Source organism: Photinus pyralis, unplaced genomic scaffold, assembly GCF_008802855.1.
Source record: "Photinus pyralis isolate 1611_PpyrPB1 unplaced genomic scaffold, Ppyr1.3 Ppyr1.4_LG5, whole genome shotgun sequence".
Classification (NCBI taxonomy): Eukaryota; Metazoa; Arthropoda; class Insecta; order Coleoptera; family Lampyridae; genus Photinus; species Photinus pyralis.
Window position 1 is genome coordinate 36587869 of NW_022170596.1, and position 23249 is coordinate 36611117.

General features: G+C 35.5%; 1 protein-coding gene across 7 annotated transcripts in view; it reads right to left on the reverse strand.

The window, feature by feature from the left end:
• Window positions 1-3686: 3686 nt before the first annotated feature.
• LOC116170937 (transmembrane protein 198) overlaps window positions 3687-23249 on the reverse strand; it is a 38164-nt gene continuing 18601 nt past the window's right edge. For 2 of the 7 annotated variants that reach the window (XM_031487502.1, XM_031487504.1), the window contains exons 3-8: window positions 9895-10090; window positions 6106-6216; window positions 5823-6050; window positions 5540-5776; window positions 5352-5488; window positions 3687-5301 (exon numbers count right to left, since the gene is read on the reverse strand). In XM_031487502.1, coding sequence (XP_031343362.1) covers window positions 5137-5301; window positions 5352-5488; window positions 5540-5776; window positions 5823-6050; window positions 6106-6216; window positions 9895-10087 — 1071 coding nt within the window. In that variant the 5' untranslated portion in view covers window positions 10088-10090 and the 3' untranslated portion in view covers window positions 3687-5136. Of the gene's footprint in view, window positions 5302-5351; window positions 5489-5539; window positions 5777-5822; window positions 6051-6105; window positions 6217-9894; window positions 10091-13668; window positions 13822-23249 lie in introns of those variants that run through there. The other 5 variants (XM_031487506.1, XM_031487505.1, XM_031487509.1 and 2 more) reach the window with 5 other exon arrangements.

The following is a 23249-nucleotide window of genomic DNA, read 5'->3' on the forward strand; positions in this document are numbered from 1 at the left end:
CGTGACTGTATTTATTGAATATTCTTTTTTTGATGTTTGTCTTTGAAATTCGAAAAGAGTGTATTAAACGGCATCCTAAAATTATAGTTTTTGTGTTTTTCTTCATTTCATCTAAAAATTTACGTCCCAGCTTTGAATATAAAGTTATTCAAAGGTCCCAGGTAGGTGTCGAGTTCAATAATGTACGAACATATTTCTCTGAGTTAATATATCGAGTCATAACTGAAAGTTGAATTATAACGTTAGGTTTTGAAACGTCAAACTTAACGTGCAAGATATTTTATTAAGATCACTACTGCAGTAGTGGTCTTATTATTTCAAAACGTTAAAGTTCAAGCATTTAATAAAACAAGTTGGAAAGTACTCGCGATGGCGAGGGATCGGGGTTTTATTAGCAAACTCATTTTATTCTACAGTTTCATTATGAAGGAAAAATTGTGACACAAATCTAATGCTTCACACCCGAGTATTCTACGATGATTCCTTCGAGAGTTAGGCGCGTTTAGACGGCGCCCATAAGAAAGTAGTAGCCTGTCGCTTCTACATCTTGCATGCTATAGAAATCTGCGAAGAGTTTCAGATTTTCTGAAAAAAACTGCCCCTAGAAACTGACAACGGAAACCGTCCACTTCCTACCGCTTAAACTTGGGAAAATGAAAAAGAAATTTGGAATTTTAAGTTTTTTTGGGTGATATCTGAATTCTTTTCAAAGATTTTTCAAAAATGTCAAAAACGTTTCTTTAGTCACAAAAATGAGCAACTTTGCCCGCATTAATAGTCCAGGCAACGAAGGAAAAATAGCGGACAAAAATCGTGTAGAAGGCAATTTTGGCACAGATGTAGGGGAAGGTATCTTGAACAACATACTAAAAGTACTGGGGGGTGGGGTGTGAGCTAAGGGTGGGGGGAGGGGTTAAAGGTCCCTTTTTTTAGTTTTTCGTGAATAATTTGAAAACGGTTGCTCCTAATTAAAAATTTTGCTCTAGAGAATTAAACTCCATAAAATTACCTACAAAATGATATAGCACAGTATATAAGTCATGATGATACTTAATGAAATACAGGGGAAAGAAAAATCAAAAATTTAAAAATAGTCGTATATATGTCGTAGTCTTTTAGTGAAATCCGTCATTTCACGAAAAGCCTAGTCCGAGGCTTAATAATTTAGTGAAATGCCGATAATTTGACGCATGGGGTAGTTTGCCTTCCCCTTCTAGATCGATAAGGAATGCCATTTAGCGATTTCGAAGAGGAAGGGAATCCAACCGCTTGGCCCTAGAAAGTACCAACACTATGCAGCAGTTTCATATAAATGACTAGGCGTTTCGTGAAATGACGGATTTCACTAAAAGACTACGACATATACACGGCAAGACTGATTGCTATGTTACGTAGACGAGATTGTGTTGGCAGGAGTCAAAATCGTCATCGTCGTCGTTGTCATCGTCGTCATCGATGGCATCGTTCGGGGCTCCATTCGTGCACATGCCAAGGCAATTGCCGCAAGCGACGGAGCAAGCAATGCCTGCTTTGCGGCAGCCACACCACCCTCTGTACCCAGTTGTACATCGGCAAAATGTTGTGTTAAGGATCGCCTAGGGTGCCACTGGATCATTTGTGGTTACTGGGAATTGTTAGAAATGAATATCAAAAGTTCAGGATTAGTATGTATGGGATGTAGCGACATCTGTGGTATTCTTTTTGTAATGTAGTTAGTAGAAAAAATGACATGTTAAGATCTAAAGTGTTTCTTTACTCGACACGATTAATTACCCTTCAATAATCTGCACATCATCCACTGTAAGTAAATTCGCACTATAGGTTATGGGCCCAGATATTGCTCATGCGGTGAGTATGCTAAGTCAATATAATAATTGTTATACCAAGTTGCATTGGCAATGTGCAAAACATTTACTCAGGTACTTAAAAGGAACCAAACACTTTTCCATGAAGTTTTGCAAAGAAAATTCTGAATTAACAGGGTTCGCTGATGCTGACTGGGGCTCAGACAAGCGAGATAGAAAATCTTTCACGGGTTATGTTTTTCAATTTGCTGGGGGATCAGTTTCATGGAGGAGTTGTAAACAGCGTACAGTTGCTTTATCCACAACTGAAGCTGAATACATGGCACTAAGCGAGGCAGCAAAAGAAGCCGTATACTTAAGGAACCTTTTAAATGAGATAACAGGCAAATTAAATTGTATCAGTATTTTTAATGATAACCAAAGTTCTCACAAGCTAGCAAACAACCCCGTTTACCATGATAGATCAAAACATATTGATATAAGGTACCATTTTTTAAGAGATGCTTTAACTGAACATAAAATTCAAATAAAATATTTATCAACTGATGAAATGGTAGCCGACATCTTAACCAAACCTTTACAGCGGGTTAAGAACTCAAAATTTGTGAAACTTTTAGGTTTAAGTTGTGTTTAAGTTTTTTGTTTTTATATTTGTGAACTTTTGTTAAGTGGGAGTGTTAGAAATGAATATCAAAAGTTCAGGATTAGTATGTATGGGATGTAGCGACATCTGTGGTATTCTTTTTGTAATGTAGTTAGTAGAAAAAATGACTCCGTCATGTTAAGATCTAAAGTGTTTCTTTACTCGACACGATTAATTACCCTTCAATAATCTGCACATCATCCACTGTAATTCTCACTACAGGAATAGTATCCCGGGTTCTCCTTTGGCCCAACCCCATTGAGTGGGCGGTAAAGGGTTATTGAGCCACTGTTGTTTCTGTAAAAAAACACAGGCCGCTCTCTTTCCTCCGAAAACTGTCTACTTGCTCATCTTTTCTCAGAATACTAGATCTTACTAATCCATTTATTCCTTTTTTCCCCACTTGACATAAATCACTGTCAACATCATCCTCGCAAATTAATCACTTATCAGCCATAGTTAATCATTTGGCATCAAGTAAAGTAAAACACAAGTCAATTAAACACACTAGCTAAAAGATGCGCAACTTAGGTATCTTAAAGACTCACTAAAGACAATGGAACTGAATGAGTTCGTTCGCGTCGTTGTCATGGAACAACACGTTGCATTTGAATAGATGAAACGATTGAACAACAGGATCCTCATAGCGTGAACTAATGACGTCCTTACTGTCCACCAGAATGCACTCACCTCCCCGTGGACCTCCACCCTCCCGCCTACGTAACATCGCATTCGGGATCCCCGTGTGTGTACCGGTTAAAATTTTAAAAATTTTGATTTTTCTTCCCTCTGGATCTCATTAAATATTATTATTATTATATACTGTGCTATATCATTTTGTAGATAATTTTATGCTGTTTAATTCTCTAGAGCAAAATTTTTAACTAGGAGCAACAGTTTTCAAATTATTCACGAAAAACTAAAAAAAGGGACCTTAAACCCCTCCCCCCTCCTTTAGCTCACACCCCACCCCTCAGTACTTTTAGTATGTTGTTCAGGATACCTTTCCCTACATTTGTGCCAAAATTGGCTTCTACATGATTTTTTTTCCTCTATTCAGCCTTTTTTGGGCTTCGTTGCCTGGACTATAACTACACCTACACTGTATCTCTCACCGTTACGGAGATCTCAATGGGGAGCCACGAATTTGAACCACACTGTACATACACCATCCTCAGTCATTTAAAAAAAATTAAACAACTATTTAAATATGTTTATTTACACATCTATACGCTACATACAAATGAATAAATTTATTATCAACCTCATTTTTTTTTCAAATTACAAAGACATTACAAAGAATTTTTACACATTCACTGACAAAACCCGCCCTCCATGAAATTTACATAACGGTTGATAATATCGACTAAGATTTGTATTTACATTCAGCTTATATTCTATATGTATATCACATTCTTCTCATGTGGCTGGGATTAAAGAACAATCAACTTTTAATTTATGTAAAACAACAATGCATGGAAGAAAAGATTTGCAAATCCCATTTAGAAACGGTTTAACAGAAAAAAGGAGATTCAGATTCAAACAATTTTTTTAGCTGCACAAGGCACTTTGTCCTATAACCCTCTAAAATATAAAATAAATGATTAAATTAAGTGTTTTAGTATAATGGCAGTGATGAAAAGTATATATAAGTAGGGATATCACTAAATTCTAATTTCATAATAGGATTAAAGATATTTAAAATATGGACTATTCGAAATTACGGCAGTTTTTTAAAAGGGATCTGGAAGTTTCCTTTCGCCACTTGTCTTTAGCAGCATAATTAGTTATAATAAATAAATACTTATCTTACAATTAAAAAAAAAATAAATTTTGTTAAGAATAACAAACCCTATAAAAATAATCTTTGATGATATGAAGAGGAACCTAACAAAGAGGAATGTATTGATAGTAAGACTTTGATATTAGCACATTTATGTTTCACATAAATATTTTTATCACACTTTCATCTCTGTAATTATGAGTAGAGATTTAATTACCTACATCACATAAATTTAACCGAGTCATCTACTTTCACACTAAGGATGATGCCCTTACCAAGTTCAAGCTCGGCTAAACATATGGGCTGTCTAAATTACAATATCACATTATTGTGTAACATCAATAATATAATATTGTAATCCTCTCACTTAAAGTAAGTCACGTTTAAGCTCTATACAAAATTTATATATTTGTACATGTTTATTTTGTCAAAAGCTGATACTGAATTGCACAGCTTCACAACGCTTTCAATAGTTAAATCTGCAAAAACTAACATTAGGAAACATTGTGAAACTGGACATAAGTGTCCTAAATGTAGTTTTGATATCAATTAAGTCATTTGAAATGATTCAGGCATGCTTCGTTTCATTCCCACAAGTGGTTAGTTTTTGAGTTACATTTTCTAAGTCGAATTTTTGGTTTCATCCATGTCAATATTCACAGCCATCAATATGTTACTTTGAAAAAACATGGAAGTCATACATGTTTCAAAAACTAATCACTTCACACATTCTTGGGATCTATGCATATGAGAGAACATCGTAAACGTAAAGCAACATCTATTAAGCTACTTCGTAGCGCACGTTATTTCTTAAAGAAAAAATCACAAGCACCCCAACTTTTCCTGTTGTCACACAGTTAATTTTAACGCCATTTCCTGGTCTGTTGATAAAAGTCACTCACGATTTATCGTTGGGTTGGGATTTCTGTTTGGCTATCATCCTCGCTTTCGGTAAGCGCCGCTAATTGTGCATCTGGCAGTATTGTAAGGTGAGTTGCGTCTGACTGAAGTGTGCTGCATTCGCCTGGAGCTCCACCCGGATCCTTTTTTTGCAAGGCCTGTACAAAATTCTGGAACAGTTCTTTGACTGGCGATATTATACAATTAGGCAAAGTGTTACCTGGCTAATTACATCACCGTGAGCTGTACGAACTTGGTAAAGATACCTGTACTTTTTCTGTCGCAATTCTGCCTTGTCGACTCTAGTCTGTCCTCTGTGCGCGCTCGAACTTCTCGGCTTTTTACGGCCTGCAAATACTGTTAGTAATTATCAGTAATTATATTAGCGCAAATGTTGCCAAGTCTTACAATCAGCGTGGTATGTGCCACGTCCAGTGAGGCTAAATTGTATAATTAAACCGGCACAGACCAGTGCCGGCCATATACCCAGTACAATCCATGAAAACCAACAAGGCGCTGGAGCTACGGGACGAAGAGATACTCTCTGCCACACCCAGAACACCATAGCGACCCTTTCCAGAAAGTAGTCGGCAGCCACAGATATGATTGCGCCCCCATAAACACTGGTACCTAATATCGTAAGACCTGTCAACGAAATATTAGCGCCATTACAATGAAGATCCGCACGTACCTTTTCTAAAATATAAATTAAGGACGGCAAAAATTAGTGCAGATACTAGTAGAACACCTACACAGAGCCAAACGGATCCCTTAGGAGACGTTTCGAGTATATGATCCGCAGCTAAGAGCGCTGCTAAGCCCAACAGTAATCCCGTGTGTAAGCCACTCATAAACAACCCAACGTATTGCACCAACATTGTAATCAATCCAAATAAAAAACCAGCCAGTAGAGCTACGCCTAAACGTGCAACAAATAAAGATTAATGCTGAAATGAAAAATGGAAATTTCTTACCGGCGTTTCCATAGGGCGGCATTAATTCGCCTTGAAGACATATTAAGTAGACTAGACTTGATGCAAATATGAATCCCGTGAGAAACATAACGGTCTTGAAGCAGCGATAACCTGAAAGCAAATTTTCAATGTAGTCGCGGATTCAATTATTAAACAATTATCAAATATGTCCGTCGTATCGAATGTTACTAACATTTTTAAAACAAACAGAACGATGGACAGGTTTTGTCTCTGACTGTTTATAGTAAAATTGACTTAACCAAAAGAACGAGTGGATGCTTAATTTTTCTGAATGTACTAAAAGGACGCTTTATTAAGTGCTTTCAAAGCGATACTCAAAAATGCTTTAGATTTTCTAGTAAAGCTTTTTAATTTGTTAATGTATGTATACCTACTTCCATTTAAAGAATTGAGGTAATGTTTCTACCAATTAGATATACGCGATATGTGCTGTGGAGTGGCAAATGTGTAAGTACCCTTACTGAATTTGTTGAAAAAAGGCATTTTCAAGCGCTATCCAATTACTACCATTACGAATTAATTACTGCTGGTTGCAGACTAAAGGCCAAATGAAGCAAGTTAAAAACTTGAAAGGTATATGAAGTTACCGGAGCGTGCATGTGCAAAAAATTGCGTTCTAGCGGTCAAAGAAAAAAACAGATCCCTTACAAAATAGGGCGAATCCTTCCACGTCCTTAATAGATATACCTACGTCGCATTTTCCGGTTCTACTAAATTTCACAGGAGCGGCGGATGAAAAAGATTAATTGAGCACGGCAGTAAGGGAAAGATGGCAAGTGACATTTTCTCCCAGTGCGTCTCTAAGTACATGATGAAGGAAGAGGAGGCAAATATTTAATTGACATACATTTTGAAAATAAACAAAAGGGAGTCTATGGACAATGAAAATCAAGATGACCCACTTTTCGCACGAGAAACAATCAATGAACCAAGTACAAACGTTGCCATATGAAAGGTAGATAATAAAAAGTGCGTCATATCATATGTTGAATGGCGGCTGCCGTCGCGATGCGTGGCGCACGGCTGCTGTAATCGATCAGGCTTCTGCAACCCGTGATTCTGCAAGGCCACGCCCGGGATTTATCATTCTAATTTCAACCCCAACATTTGTCAAGTTGCGCCTGAAAGGGTTTCAATTAGAAAAAACGGCATAACAATCGATAACCACTCAAAACGCAGAGACATTGGCCGAAGCTGAACAATTAAAAAAACGTTGCGGTAGGTCTAGATGTTCATTGAAATCGGGAAAAAAGAACTGAAGCCTAGGTATATCAACACTAATTAAGAACTTAGGCCAGTTTCTACATAAGTGGCACTATTTAGTTTGCTAATGCTATATAGTGGGCGCATGATAAGTACTCTCAATGTTGAATGTTAGTTACGGCCCGCTTTGCAAACTGATCAAAAGTTCCATAACTAATTGAAGTTTCATTTAATTAATGTCAATGCGAAAGTCTCAGCAAAGCTTGAAAGAGTTTAAACTTTGTTGTTAGACGTATGACTTTTAGAAGTGTATATTTTGGATATTCCGTCTTTAACTTCCTTTGTTGTCCGTGTCCGTTTTCTCGAAAATCAATTACCATACAGTTTTTTTTAATTGCAGCTGATAATTAAAAGTAACAAAATATACAATCCACACGACGTGCGTCGCCTATCATTGTATTTCAGCACTTTCATGTTACGACAAAAAATGATAAATTCATTGTAAAACACTTCAATTAAAACAGAATTTTTTAACAACCTAACATCAACCCCAATTAGAGAAACGTGTTAATAATATTAATAGTGCAAGAAACTAAATACAGCACATATTTATAAATTTCCAACGGGCCATTATGATCTACGGGCCAGTCCGCCCCTGTTCGCTACTTTCACCTTCCCCTCCGAAGAAAATCTTCCCACTGGAACTTGCTCCGATGAAATTTAAGAAAGTTCGAATGTCACTGAAATAATTGCTATATGCATTCAGTTCCAGGCATCGCTACTGTCTCACCCAAAATTACTCTCCGTAACATTCCCTGTAGAGGAAACTCGTCCTGTAGTATTAATCCCCCAAAGAAAATTCTTGACTTCAACAAATTGTCCGTATGAAAACTCTCTTTAAAGAATTAAAGTTTCTTACGGGTTTTCTAAACTCCTTAAATTTGCTAGAGATTTTTAAGTCTTCACTCATCATTGCTTGAAATCAGGTTCTTAAGAGTTATTTTTGAGAATATTTCTTGAAAGAGCAGTGTAATATTAATTTGTTTAAATGCAATAGTTCTTGATTCCTCTCATTTCCACAACGCTGTCTGGGGAGTTAAAAATGTTGTAGTGGCTGCACAAACGCTCTTCATTCCACTTTGTTGCAGACCCTTTAGGAATCTAAAAATAGTTTAATCGGCACCGGTTTGTTAGTTTTGGTATATTTATCTTAACGTTTTCCCGTGTAGGGGCGGGAAAGAATACCCCTACTGCAGCGACACTGCATGTCGTAAAAGGCGACTGATCAACGGAGGAGATTTAGGGCGCCATACAATTTAGATTTGGGGCGATGCGTAGGAGGAATGATTAGGACTTTTTAATCTCGATTATGACTTTTATTACTAACTTTGGCTAACTATAGTTATTTCTTTTTGTCGACATATTCGGGGCCATATTATTGGCCAATGGCCAGGTGAAACACTCTCCTGGTATGGAACGGGGTTGGGGGGAGAGGGTCACTTGGATGAGCGAGTTAAAAAATCATCTTTTTTGTTTGCAATAGTCTTAAACAGTGTTTCAATTTTACGCTTTGGATCTTGAACTCCCTCGGTGAACCGTTTAATTGGCGTCGTTTTTCGGGAGTCCGCGTGAGATTGTTTCTAGTCCGCAGTTTCAAATTAGTTACTTTACTTGCCTATTGAATTTTTGGAACCTTTAGAATCTTTCGAACTTCCAGAACTTTGAGAACCATTAGATCTTAGAGTTTTAATCTTCTTCAATATTAAAACACAAGTAACAATTTCGATATTACCGTTAGTAAAGTGTCCACATTTTCTGTAGAATTGGTTGATTGGTCCCTTTTTTTTTTGAAAACACGTCTATGACACAAGTGAAATTCACTCATCGTCTGTTGATAAACTTATTAATATTAAATTTAAACTTTTACATTATTACATTTTTATAATGGATTGATGAACACGCCTAGAAGCTCCCGGTTCAATTTTTTCAATTATTTACAAAAATGTGTTAATAGAATTTAAACGAAATCACTTTTTAGCTCTCAATTTCAGTTACAGTTAATTCTAATTTAAAAATTATTTCCAGAGTTTTACGTGATGTACTCTGAATTACAGTAATTCGCCATTCCATTCCATCGAAATCATTAAATCGGTTAAATGTAATCAAATTTTAAAGTGGAACCTGTCAATATATCGCCCGTATATTACAGTTTAATGAATTAATCGCGGGTAACCTTAATTACATTTGCTCTACACTGCATTAAACGTAACGTAGTTAGCGACACCCCAAGCAGGTCCGCACCCAACATTTTAAAATTTTAGATGAGGAGTCACCGTTCGAGTTTGAAATTGGATTACGGCCGTTATCTATAAAATGTTCCGGAGGTTCGACACGGATGCCGTTAAAAAGTTGGAAGAAATCGCGGTAGCGGTACATAAATTCTGCGAAACTTTGTTAGTTTTAAGCCTTCTGGTTCTGTTGACCTATATACAATTTGTTGATCAACGTGCTTAAAAAGATTCGGGCCGCTTCCACTAAACGTAAACTTTTGGGCGCTTAACTTACCGAAAAATGTGTACAGAATTCCGAAGACCACGTAAACCGAACATATTGCCGCCGTTGTTAGATTGTAATCCGTGTCGATCCGATTGCAGTGTTCCACTTTGGGTCCATCGGGAATTCTTAATCCTGGTAGAACCCCTAACGTCGAATTATTACGTGGAGGAACTAGAGAGCCGGGGCGAGCTCCACCTTCCATTTTCTGAAATTCAATAAATGATTACTTAGTTTTTGAATTCCAGCACAAGTTTCTATATTAGTGCTATTTTTCAAGTTTGTCATTATTCCAGTACATAGGCATCGTGCCAAAATTTACTTATTACTTTATTATGGCATGGCATGGCATTACCTGCAAACAAATGTAGAGGTATACGCTGTTAACTTATGGATGCGGGCAGGTACCTATTTCTTTGTATGTACCAAGTTCTATTCTTAATTTTAAATGAAAATCAATGCATGCTGAATAGTCAAAATTGGTATAGTCATTCTTTTTATTAGCAGAGATTTTCTCAAACACCTCCCATACGCAATCGCTTTAGAACTCAATTTCGTCTTTAGTATGTAGGTACTTGCCGTCTAAACTTGTGCACTATAGATTACCATACAATGATTACTAGTAAAGTATTTATTTGTCAAGACAGGACACTGGAAACTACTTTGATTTCGATTTCGCAAGCATTCATGTGTAACCTTTCCACTCAGAAAATGGAAATTAAGTAGCGGGGTCAATTTTCAATTCATTTCGATTATAGGTAGTTCAATTTTCATACAAGTTTTTTTTTCATTTTCCACATATAAGGGCTTGTCTGTGTACAAATTGAAAATCAATACGCTATTCATTTGGCACTCTTCAAATCGATACTAGTTTGCTCGTAATTAGATCCTTTCAAAATTTAGTCAAAAACCAACATTAAATTATGTAAAGGTGGCGACATAATGAGTTATACGGAAGAATATAATTAAAAGTGAAGCGTTGGAAATGCTTGCATATATAATAAGCAAACCATTACCCTTTTATGAAGCTTACAAAAGAGGAAACTTCAAGCCATGCAGTCATTAACGCACCTCAGCCAGGTGATCAATTGTAATATAAGTGCACAAAATGACGAAATTACTACGCTTCTAGCCATTTAGATGTTTTTTACATAACAAGTACATTAGAAAAGCATCAAAAATATGTGACTCGTCTGTATTGTACTTTTATAATATCAAAACCGTTAGTTGCTATGAGAAAGCAGTCAACTTTTTGTGGAATTGAACATGCCTTTTTTACAGAATGTTTTATTGTGTCTCCTTTATTATCGGCGTGGGGTAAATAAACGAGTTGGAGCTTTGTATTCAGAATTAATATTCTATCTACAATACGGTCTAAATCAAAATGACAATTCAACCTTCGTCATTAACTGTGATTGACGATATGTTTCCTGGTTACAATTATTTAATTTGTACGATCCATTATTATGACTTCCCGATGGAAAAGCTTTTAGGAAATTAACTTTTATTATTGCACAACAGCAACGCAAACGTTCAGGTTACAAAAGCTTACATATGCTACATTAATATATGGAAACAGATTTAGTTGATTTTTATTAATTAACATAAATTGAAATTGCGAGTGATTGTACAGACAACACAGCAACCAAATTAAATTAAATTGCTGGTTATAGTAAGTGTTAGATTAACTCTTGATTAGAATAGGGTACTTATTAACGATCGATCCTCGAGATCGTTTATAATTTTGTATTGCTGTCTGTTTTTTAAAGGAGTACCATTCTTTACTACTAACTTATGTAATCATATGTTTTGGGTAAAGTCCACCGTGACATGTATAATTTGAGGAAACTGAATGTATAAATAATACATTAATTAATTGATACTCATAAGGACTTTCATGCATACAACACCAGGAACAGTGAGGACTTGTGTAGTGCTTTTTTGAGGCGTTTCAAAATATGCACCTAATTGTTGGGCTGCAAGGTTTTAGAATATGATACCAAAGAGACCAAAGAATCTGAAGACAATTTATTTAAACAAGGTAAAAAGTAATCGTAAACGATTTACATAAAGCGCATTTCCACTTGCATTCATTTCCCATTTGTAAGATGCAACTTCTGTTAAAATCGTAAAAATCCGGCCACAAATAAGATAGATAGCGTTGCATATGTGCAATACATTTTTGACGTGCTACTTCAATTTCAGTTTATGAGAAGAATTTCATTTCAATGCTTTTCTAAATAAGAAAGTTGGAACTGCGCATGCGCAAACCTAAATTTTGAAACTAATGTTAGATTTTTCTTTGTTCCAAGCGCCTAAGTATCAAATTTCACTTAAATGCTTCCATAGATAAAAAAGTTGGCACTGCGCATGCGCAAAATAAAATTTTGAAACTGGCGCTAGATTTTCCTTTATTCCAAGTACCTATGTATCACATTTCATTTAAATTCTTCCATAAATAAAAAAGTTGGCACTGCGCATGCGCAAAACCAAATTTTGAAATTGGCGTTTGATTTTCCTTTATCCCCAGTGCCTATGTATCAAATTTCGTTTAAATTCTTCCATAAATAAAAAAGTTGGCACTGCGCATGCGCAAAACCAAATTTTGAAATTGGCGTTTGATTTTCCTTTATTCCATGTGCCTATGTATCAAATTTCATTTAAATTCTTCCATAAATAAAAAAGTTTGCACTGCGCATGCGCAAAACCAAATTTTGAAATTGGCGTTTGATTTTCCTTTATTCCAAGTGCCTATGTATCAAATTTCATTCAAATACTTTTATAAGTAAAAAAGTTTGCAATTCGGTTTATAAAATGGTCGAGATGCGAAAAGGGCACTGTGAATTTTGAATCGATTCGATCCAACTTTTGGCATTGCGTATTATATGGCTAAATCTATGCCCATATTGAATTTCATGCAATTCAGTTCATAACTAACGGAAATGTAAAAGCGATCGAACATTTCTAAACAAAGTTATCGTTCACACGGACAGATAGATGGACAGACAGACAAAGGAACAGACGGACAGACCAACAGGCAGACGACAGATAGCAATGCAACATTATAAACGATCTCTAGGATCGTTAATAAACGGCAAAAGTGTAAAATTATGGAACATGTAAAAAACGGTTTTTTGTTTTTTTTACAATAACTTTTTTTGTAAGCGGTACAGAAAAAATTCCTTCCTTGGTACAAGACTCGACACCATAACGAACCAAATAGCGAAAAAAGTAGAACAATAGCTCTTAAGATAAAGAAGTAGCGTCGCAAAACGAGCGGACGGACGGACAAAGTGACCACAATAGCGCATTTTTTTTATTTTTGGGGAAATGCGCTAAAAACGTATAAAAGAAACTCTGATAAGTAATCCTCTGTATTACATTGGCAAAGATTTTGAAATTAAATGTTTATAATTGTTTATTAAGTCTCTGTTGTTATTTAACTTGTGTAAATATCTTGCGATAAACTACACTAAAAACGAAAAAAATCTGTTCTACAATTTCATTTGCCAAAAGGGAGATATATCTATACCAAGAAAATATTGACCTTTCCACACACTGCATGCCAAAATTCACCTAGGTATAGGTACTCCATGCGAATTCAGAAGAGAGAGAATATACAAATAAACCAACACAAACTCGTGACTTTGTGACTTTTCACATTGATAGTGGGCCGTTATCGAATACTCGCGTTTCTCCAAATTTGAATGAGTCACTTTGCAATGTAATTTTTATGAGAATTGATAAGAAAATTGCCCGCTAACCAAAACGATGTGATTAGTATACCTCATACCAAATGTAGACCACAACAGTCACTATAAAGTTCACTTTTTTTTTTAGGTTGATTGCATCACCTTTTCACTTAAGACACACTAACGATCCACTTAATTAACACAGATGGATAACAAGGAAAAATTAAAGGCGTAAAACGACGTAGGTATCCACGCGAGAATTAGTAGTCGATTAATTAACACCCAAACTTCAAAGCGTGAACTAAACAATCTAATCGTTAATTGTATTTCTCTACACTTCCCTCGCAACCACTTTGATAAAAAAAATTGTTATTGTTTATTCCCCTACTTCAAACTAAAAAAAAAATTAAAATTGACACACATATCCGGTTTGTTCGTTTCCTTAAGGACATGCTACTTCCATGTTTCGTGCATTTGTTAAATTCGACGGAACACGCAAAACATCTGCTACCTATAAATTAATTTGTTACTATGGACACGTGAGATAGGTATAGATAATGAAGCGTGCATATAAAATTGGACGATAGTAATGATGCAACTGTATGTGGTAGTTTTCTTATTATCCCAGCAACAGTCCATCGGTTAATTCTGATCTCAAACAAGGCGCTTTTTGCAGTAGAATACCACTTCCTATGTTGTTCGATCTGATTATCAGCAACACTAATGCCCAGTTGCACCAACAAAATTAAACCTTGCTTAAAGTTAAGTGGAACTTAAAATCTATGGCAATGACAATCGTTGCTATGGTATTTAAGTTATGCTTAATCTTAAGGGATACTTAATTTTGACGGTGCAATTGACCATAAGTCTCCCAGCAAAAGCAATTTTGTCATGGTTTTGTTTTTCCCTTCTTCCTATACGGGAAAACATAGACCAAGTTCAACTTTCAAAAACCCCAACTCACTATTGCATTAGGGAAGATGACGAGAAGATTGGCATGAATAAAAGTGGATAACCTACGGTGGTCATGTAGGTATTGCTTACAGTATTGTGCAAAAAGGTACTGAATTACAATGCCAATCTAGGTACATTCAGAAGGAAAATGGATAAAAATTAATTTGAATAGAAATCAATTAACTATAAGAACGAAGAACAGAGGAAAAGTTAGCCTTTTATAGTGCAATGCAACGCAAAGTCAAAGGAAAGATACATCAAATTTAATGCAACCTTCCCCACGAAAAATTAGTGAACTTGGAATCATTACCTAAATGTTAGACACGGAAATTCTTATTGAAACAAGGTGAAGAGCGATAACCAGTTTGGATTGATAACAGTACATACAATTTTGATTCAATGTCTTTTAAACAGTTACTTCATAACTAAGATTGTGTTTAAATTGTTTGTGCGTGTAGAAGCGGCGAATGGTGTACCTACTTACCCTGCACCATGGAAGAAAAAAGGTATGGATTGTTAATTTTTATAAGTTTCAACTGAGGAAACCTTTGAAAATACACATACGGATTATGGCTTTTCATCATAGTATTTTACTTTACTTAAATGCATCAAAGCCCTAATTTTTTACGCATTTCTCCAAATTACATACTGCGACCTTTTCCTTTCCTTTGTTCGTGTATAGTAGGCTATGACCGAGGTGCGGTATATCGAAACTTCAACGATATTATTATTGTCCAACCAAAGATCAATTTCAAAATGTTATAATTTTTGACATCCTGCAGAAAGTGGTTCTTCTTTATTACATTATTATCGGTCAATAAGAAAGTGGCCCTAGTTGTGTGTACAAAAAAGACTGTCGCCTTGATATTACTAAATTATAGGTTCAAGGGAAGATGACGTCCAGTTCGGATACCTGTACGTCACGATCGATTCAGGTCTTATCAAATGTACACCAGCGATCATAAACATTTATTTCTCCTGTGTTGCAAAGTGCTAACAAAAACACTTTTACTCACTATCGGTTAGTATTATCTGAATTCCTAACCTTCATAGCGGTTGCGAAGCGACTCATTACTCACCTTAGCCGGGAAAGTAACTTTCCCGGCTAGCATCTGTCACTTTCCTTACCTGCAAATGCTATTCATATTATCCTTATATGAAACTTATACTAATAATGACACCGCCAATGTAACCATTAATGTTTACAACAATAGCAAATTACGAAGAAGAACGAAACTATTTGCTATTGTTGTAAACATTAATGGTTACATTGGCGGTGTCACTATTATTGACAGTTAAAGTTAAAGTTAAAAACACCTTGTTGAATTATATACTTTACCTTAAATGATCGATTGTGAGTAAAATAGTATACAAACCTCGCTGGTCAGTGGTTCATAACCAACGCCTCGCGCTTATACCTCACCTCCGCGCTTCGCGCGTCGGTGAGGTACCTTAAGCCCTCGGGGTAGGTAATGAACCACCTCCCAGCTCGGTATGTAATCTACTATTCCTATGCACGATTTATCTTTAAACGATAATATTTAGAATTTTTTTTACTTCCTTAGCAAAGCAATAGATACTTGTTCCATTCTGGTAGGTAAATATTCCAACCCAGGGTGATTTGACGAGGACCGGCGCGTAGCTGTACCTGGGAACCACCCTTTAAATTTTACATGCTTACGCCTACGTATTACCGAACTGCGAAATCTCTAGTAAGATCTAAAAGACGGGCGGACGCAACGTAATCAATACAACTAATCACCTATCGTCCTATGAGATATTTATTGTATCCTCATTACAGAAAGTGCATTATTATGTGAACCTGTATAGTCCAAAGACCAATTTTTTAAGCGAAACTAATGGTTTAGAAATTTAATTTGCTATGGCAGATACATGCTGTTCCTAACCCTAAAGTCATTTTCGCACCTTCATATGTTTTTATGTCTTTCAAAAAATTAGTTCATTTTTATTTCAAAATGTTGTGTTGTAATCAAAGCTACACTTCTTCGTCAACTTTAAAACTATTAAATGTTGCATCGTACTTTGCTTCTAGTACAAAAGAACAATCTTGTTCTTTTGATCGCCCCATACGAAATATGATGGTGTCAAATCAGAGATTCGACCTGGTCAAGGCATTTATTGATCAATCTACGCCCAAACAATTCTCACAGTCCATGGGAGATTATTCTAATTTTTGAGAAAGCTTTGGGTCTTATTAGTAGAATAATTTTCCAGGAACTATCTTTTTTTTGCAATGGCCGAGGTTATACTTTCGCAGCAAAGTTCATTTTTAAAAGAAAATAGATAGAACGGTTATAAATTATTATTATTTTGATAATTTCTTTCTATATGATATAGGAAAGTGGCAATAAGACTTTATTTCTTTGACCTTAATAGTAAGAATTAGGCTGTTTTTGAATTTCTAAAAAATCTTACTACAGGGGTGTTTTAGCTGTGGCGTTACTTTTCCATCACATTTTTGAAGCAACCATCAGGATTCAGTGCATGTATACAGGATGATCGTGATATTTGATTTGCGGTAATTTTCATTCTGTTTTCTTTGGTCATAGCTGAGGCCAATTGAATTTTAATATTTTTTTACGCTAAATTCGTAAAACATGCATAGGTATGTCGTAGTCTTTTAGTAAAATCCGTCACGAAACGCCTAGTTATTTAGTGAGTGAAACTGTGGCACAGTGTACTTTCTAGTTTCTAGTGGTAAGCGATTGGGTTCCCTTCCCCTTCCAGATTCCATGGTATCCCTTATCGATTGAAGTGGAAGGAAAACTAACCTACACATCAAACTGTCAGATTTTCACTAAATGACTGGGCTTTCCCTGAAATGACGGATTTCACTAAAAGACTACGACACATAAATATAAATTCTAATACCAATTTAATTTATAAAGTACTAACTAACGATACAATAAAAAGATCAAGGTTTCATTTAAAAAATTGACTTTCAATTGTTTCTGCAACTATTTAAAATTCACTGCACTCTCTGGTAATTATCTTAAACAACAAGCACAGGCGTGCCCTCTTGATCAATTCTTTTCTGATTTATTGGGAATTACAATGCGAATAAAGAGTGCTCGATGTCCGATAAATTCGAAAATGTACAGACAATCTGAGCAGAGAGAAACAATTACATACCATTAAATTTGTATATTGTCTGCATCGGGTATAGTTGGGTATGACTCATCGATGTATAGCGTAATAATAAGCTTACTGGTTTACTGTGTCTCTTAGAGTCTGACACACACTACAACTTGTTAGAAAAGGATGGCAATTCTCAACTTGAGTATGCTATTTATTTCATAGTACCGGTCCAAAACCAAATAGAGGCACTCGTATGTACTTAAAATTAATCAATGAACAAAATAGGATTTACTCTCCTTATCGTCCAGATACGTTGAAATGGAAGAACACTTTTATACATATTTATTTAGATGGGTTAAGTTATATTCTTATTTTTACTATAGATGCCAAAGATTAAGACAAGACCAAATACGACACCACAAAATTATCACGTTCGCAGATTATGTGAATTTCCCACAATTGACGAAATGCTATTTCCTTTTAAACACGTCCAACTAGATTACTTTAATTTCTTTCGGATCGAACTATTTCCGTCGAGATTAAGAGAGAAACCGAAGTGCATGTCATCACTTTAGTGAAAGTGCCTAGATAAATTCCAAATTAACTAAGTAGGAAACACAGATTTTTACTTCAAGAAGTTATCAATCATACGTTTTAGCTGAATTTTCATGTTAGTCATAGTCATAAAATCAATGGGCGAATGATTCATAAATGTCGGAAATACAACGGTAAATTATTAGCTAGAACCGAGGCTAGAACCCTTCCTTGAAATTGGGTAACATACGATTTTATATTGAATATTTTATAGTATTACAGTATAAATACAAGCTATTTTAAACAATAGAGGAAGTTTTGTTAATATAAAATACACGATGTAATAAAATGTCAATGTATAAATATTGATTATTTCCGAAATGAAATCTTATTTTCCAAATGGTTTACTCGTATATTAGGGTGTGTTTCCAAAATTTGATGGAAAAGCTTCATAATCAAGTGCCGTAATTTTTGCTTTCAGTTTTGGCAAAAAATTCCTACTTTATTTTATATTGCATTTGGGCAGGCAACTAGGTAATTATTTGTTCTAATAGGAAAAGACGCAAACATTTTTTGTCAAATTAATTATGGGCATTTTAAATGTCAATGGAGGAAATGAAAACAGGCATTATCAACGGATGTACTAAATTCGCCTTTCCCAGTATTCAATACAGATACATCTGATTTCATTTCCTGATGTCATCGAGAAAAAAACGTGATTTTTTGCATTTTTTCGCATCGTTTCCAATCGTTTCAAATCACAAGTCTGCCTCGACTACTGAATATTTTCCTCACATCCTTCAAACTAGATCTCAATTAATTCTCGCGTCAACGTCAATAATTTACACTCACCTGTATCCATGCAATTATAATTGAGCTATTAAAAGAAAATTGCTCCCGATTTATGAAAGTTTAATCACTAATTCGTGTGAAACCGCAATGGAATCAATTTAGGTTACCGTAATCTAAATAAGTGAAGGTCATCTGTCTCATTGTTACACTAACAAAGACTCAGCTTATTTATCTTATCATTCTATATTGTGACCATCAAACACGTTCGGAAGCCGATGTTTAGACCTTCGATACCAATAAGTACTGTATATGGAGATCATATCGAACCGAATCCGTATAATATATAGATATACTTTTATTCTACAGGGTGTAAATCGAAAAAATTAAGTATAAAGATTCTGTTTGCACGAGTTTTTAGTCTAAGTAGCCATGGACTATGATAAAAGAATAACATAGTCCATGGCTACTTAAGACTAAAAACTCGTGAAAACAGAATCTTTATAATTAATTTTTTTGCGTACAAGAAGAGGTAGAATAATCGTTTCACATGATTTAGATGCAGAATTTATATCTCTATAACTTTTATTTGAAGTATTTTTGCGTAAAATAATTAGGAAACGTTTGCCCAAAGAAAAAGTAATTTCCCATGTTAAACGCCTATGTTCCACTTTTCGATTTACACCTGTACATGTACTCTCCTTGCCTATCGAGCCCTTACTTTGGCCCATCAGCCATACACGCACCTACACTCAGCAAACCTTTAAAATCTGTCACCTGAATGGATGAATTTTTTAAACCATAAATCTTTGATTCATTGTTCTGTAATCATATAATTAGGTAAGTCAAAAACTGGCATCACTTGACATTAGTGAATGCCTAAGTCGTTTCAGCTAAATAAGTGTACTACATCAAATCTAGTCTGATGGCTTGCGAGTGCCCTAAGATCATTGTACTAATGTGAGCAAATGTACTAAAAAATTAAAACGAAATAAAGCCTAATTTCTAAAAAAAAGTGTCTTTTTATTTTAAAAAAGCTCAACAGCATAAACCGTAAATTATCGTATAAAACTTCTTTGACATAATCCCCTGCGGCAAGGCTTTTTTCGACTTTAATTAAAAATACATTGTAAATAAATTTTGCACCCATTTCATCTTTCCCTGCACGCTCATTAGGCTAATGCAGGATAAAAACTGTTCCTCACCTTCTAATTTACTAATGTGTGTACCGTAATTTATTTACCTAATATTGCTTTTGCGTTCCCATTGTACGTTTTTATTTCTCCAACAGGTATAATTAAACAATTATAATAAACCTTGAGGTATATTAGTTAACTAAATATGTAAAGAAAAACCGTCTTTTAACGTTTACACGACCTCCAGCTGTATACGCGAGAGTCATGTTAGAAATTTGCCCCAGTCGAGTATATTGGGCGATCGGGTTGTTTGCCGTTATATTAATTAATCAATTACGAAGTTCGTTTCGAGCGGAGAAATACTCAAATTAATTGAACGTTTATTTTGTTACACCTTAGTGAAAGTGCCTATCAATTATTATCAGGTTTTGCCTGTCATTGGCTGGATGTCGTTTTTTGTTTGCGTTTCCTACATTCCGGAATTGTTTCATTATGAGAATGTTTTTTAGTACTTGTACGCTCCACCAATTGTGTTATACATATATGATATATTCTACAATTGCAACAATTTGTGGTCATAAAAATATAGGTAATGACCAAAAGAAGAAATTTCAATTTATTGTACATATAACCAGCGTAGGAAATACTAAGCAGTGCACTTATATAAAATACATCGATAAAGTGAAATTGTTATAAAAAAATACTGCACAAAGATAAATGGATCAAAATCAATGCACACACTTCTGAATTTCCTTTAAGAACAAAGAAGATGGACGTTTTATTAACTTGCCCAAGAACAGAAAAGTCCTTAACACAAAGATAGGTACACAATTTTTAATACGACATTACGTAATGATCATGTACAGTGGCGTATTTACGGGGGGGGGGGGGATGAAGGGGATATATCCCCCCTTTCCCCCAGAAGAATTGAGTTATCGAGTTATCATCATAGCTATTAGGTATTTAGTTAATACTCCGCTCCGCCCACTTTAAAATAAAGGCAATAATATATAGGTATACTCGTATATAAAGAGCAATTTTGGTTTTGGTTAAAGTCTAAAGTCACTAAAATCTAAATATTCTGTAGTATTCAGTATTCACTATTCAGTGAGTGATCAGTGTTGGCAGTCAACGATTTGGCTATTCGGCATCGATCGGCAATTCGCTACATTGATGCCCAAAATAACAAATAGGTATCAGGTACTTAGTACTGCTACTGAGGTGAGGTACCTGCGTCCTGCTTTTCACGAAATGACCAAAATAAGAATTTTAAATTTTAAAAACAGGAATTTTTTTTGCCCATAACTTTTGATTGAGACGTCTAATCGAAAAAGTACGAATCGTTTTGGATTCTACGCACCCAAATTAATCAGAAAAAGTTTTTTCCCGAGAAATTTTGGTGCAGTCGATTTTTGGTAAAAAAGGAAGGTAATAACTGCCTTTTTTTGCCCAGAAAAAAAAATTGTCTCGATCGACCGGAAAAAAATATTTTCTTATAGAATGTGGCCTGTAGAATCCATAATTTCAAACAGTTCCAAGATCGGACTACTAGATCAAAAGTTAGAGCCCTTTGAATTTTTTGTCGAAATTGGTTTTTTGCCCATAAATATACCTATTATTCAAAGTTTTCGTTGACTAATTAAAGCAAAAGCAATAAAGGGGCCTGTCAGCAGTAAGAAAATACCGTTCTAATCTAATCTTTTTCGCCTGTACAATAATAAATAGATAAATGACTACCAGCATTAGCAATCTGCAACCCAATTTCTATTTCTTACCCCCCCCCTTCTAGTACGCACTGGGTGACTGTATGTGCCACGAACTTGTTTAATCCCCCCCCCCCCCCCAGAATAAATTTCTACGTACGCCACTGACCATGTATGAACACTTCCTATGCTATTGCATTTGATGGCATAAGTATTTTAACAACCAAACTATGCGCATCCCTTTTTTACTGCCCTACATCACTCACTCGCTCACCAGATCTGTATTTCCTGATGTGTAGAAAAAAGCGTTTATCACCGCTATTCCCATAGTGGGAATGAATAACGTGCAACCAATCAGCATATTGTCCACATTTTATGTTTTATGTTTATTGGAGGGGATTAAGGAAGAACAACTTTCATAATTATCTTTCAGGCGGTTACATATGAACAGAGTTTCCTCTTTCACAGGATTGGTGTCTCTCAGGGGTCCATATTGGACCTTTTTTATTTATTATTTATACATGTAATTTCAAATTTGCTCTATTATCCTGCAAATTCCACAATTATGCAGATCATACGCAAGTGTACCGATCGTTTGCGCCCAATGAGGCTTTGCGGGAGATTGCTGGCAATAATAGAAAGACGCTGCCTTCAACTCAATCCAGGAAAGCCATCTGCAATTCTCTTAGCTTATTGCACGTTGAAATTATTGTATCGGCATCGATTATACTTCAATCAAATGGTAATGACAACCTGTGTTCTTCTTTAATATTACCAATCATCGATTTCTGTGATGCGGTCAGGTCAGCAAATCAGGCAGAGTGACTTTCGCTTTCTTTGCACTATTCATTAGACATGGTCCGGCTCAATTGTACTTAAATACTCCCCCCACCCCAGCTTTTTAGACAGTCCACCTGATATCCTGATATTCCATCAGTTGTTGTTGTTGTTGTTGAGTTTTCTGCTATATGCAGGTTCTATTTTGCCACATCCACTCCTCTATATCACTATCCATAGCCTTTATTTTCATATTCGCGTATGATCTACCCTCTTTCAGATCATCTTCCTCCTTTCATTGTTTTCATCCATGACTCCTTCGATCACGCCCTTCAGTAAACTATTCCCTTTCAGCACATGATCATACCACATGCTTTTTCTTGTCAAAATTGTTTTATACAAAGATCTTCCTTCTCGTCTCCTATTTTTTTCTAGTACCTGCTCGTTCCTAATCCTGTCATTTTACTATGTATCTCAAATTCTGACACGTTTGTCGATTATGTAGGTTTTTGTGTCACTAATACAGAAACTACTCGCCCACTTAGGCAAAAATTCGCAATAAAGGAATGTACCTTCTCGTTAAATAAATTTTACACGTTTACTTAAAATTCGGTTGCTGGCTGTAAAGGGCCCAAACAAAACTTGAAACTTTGGTACAGTTATTGGGCCGAAAATTTTACCTA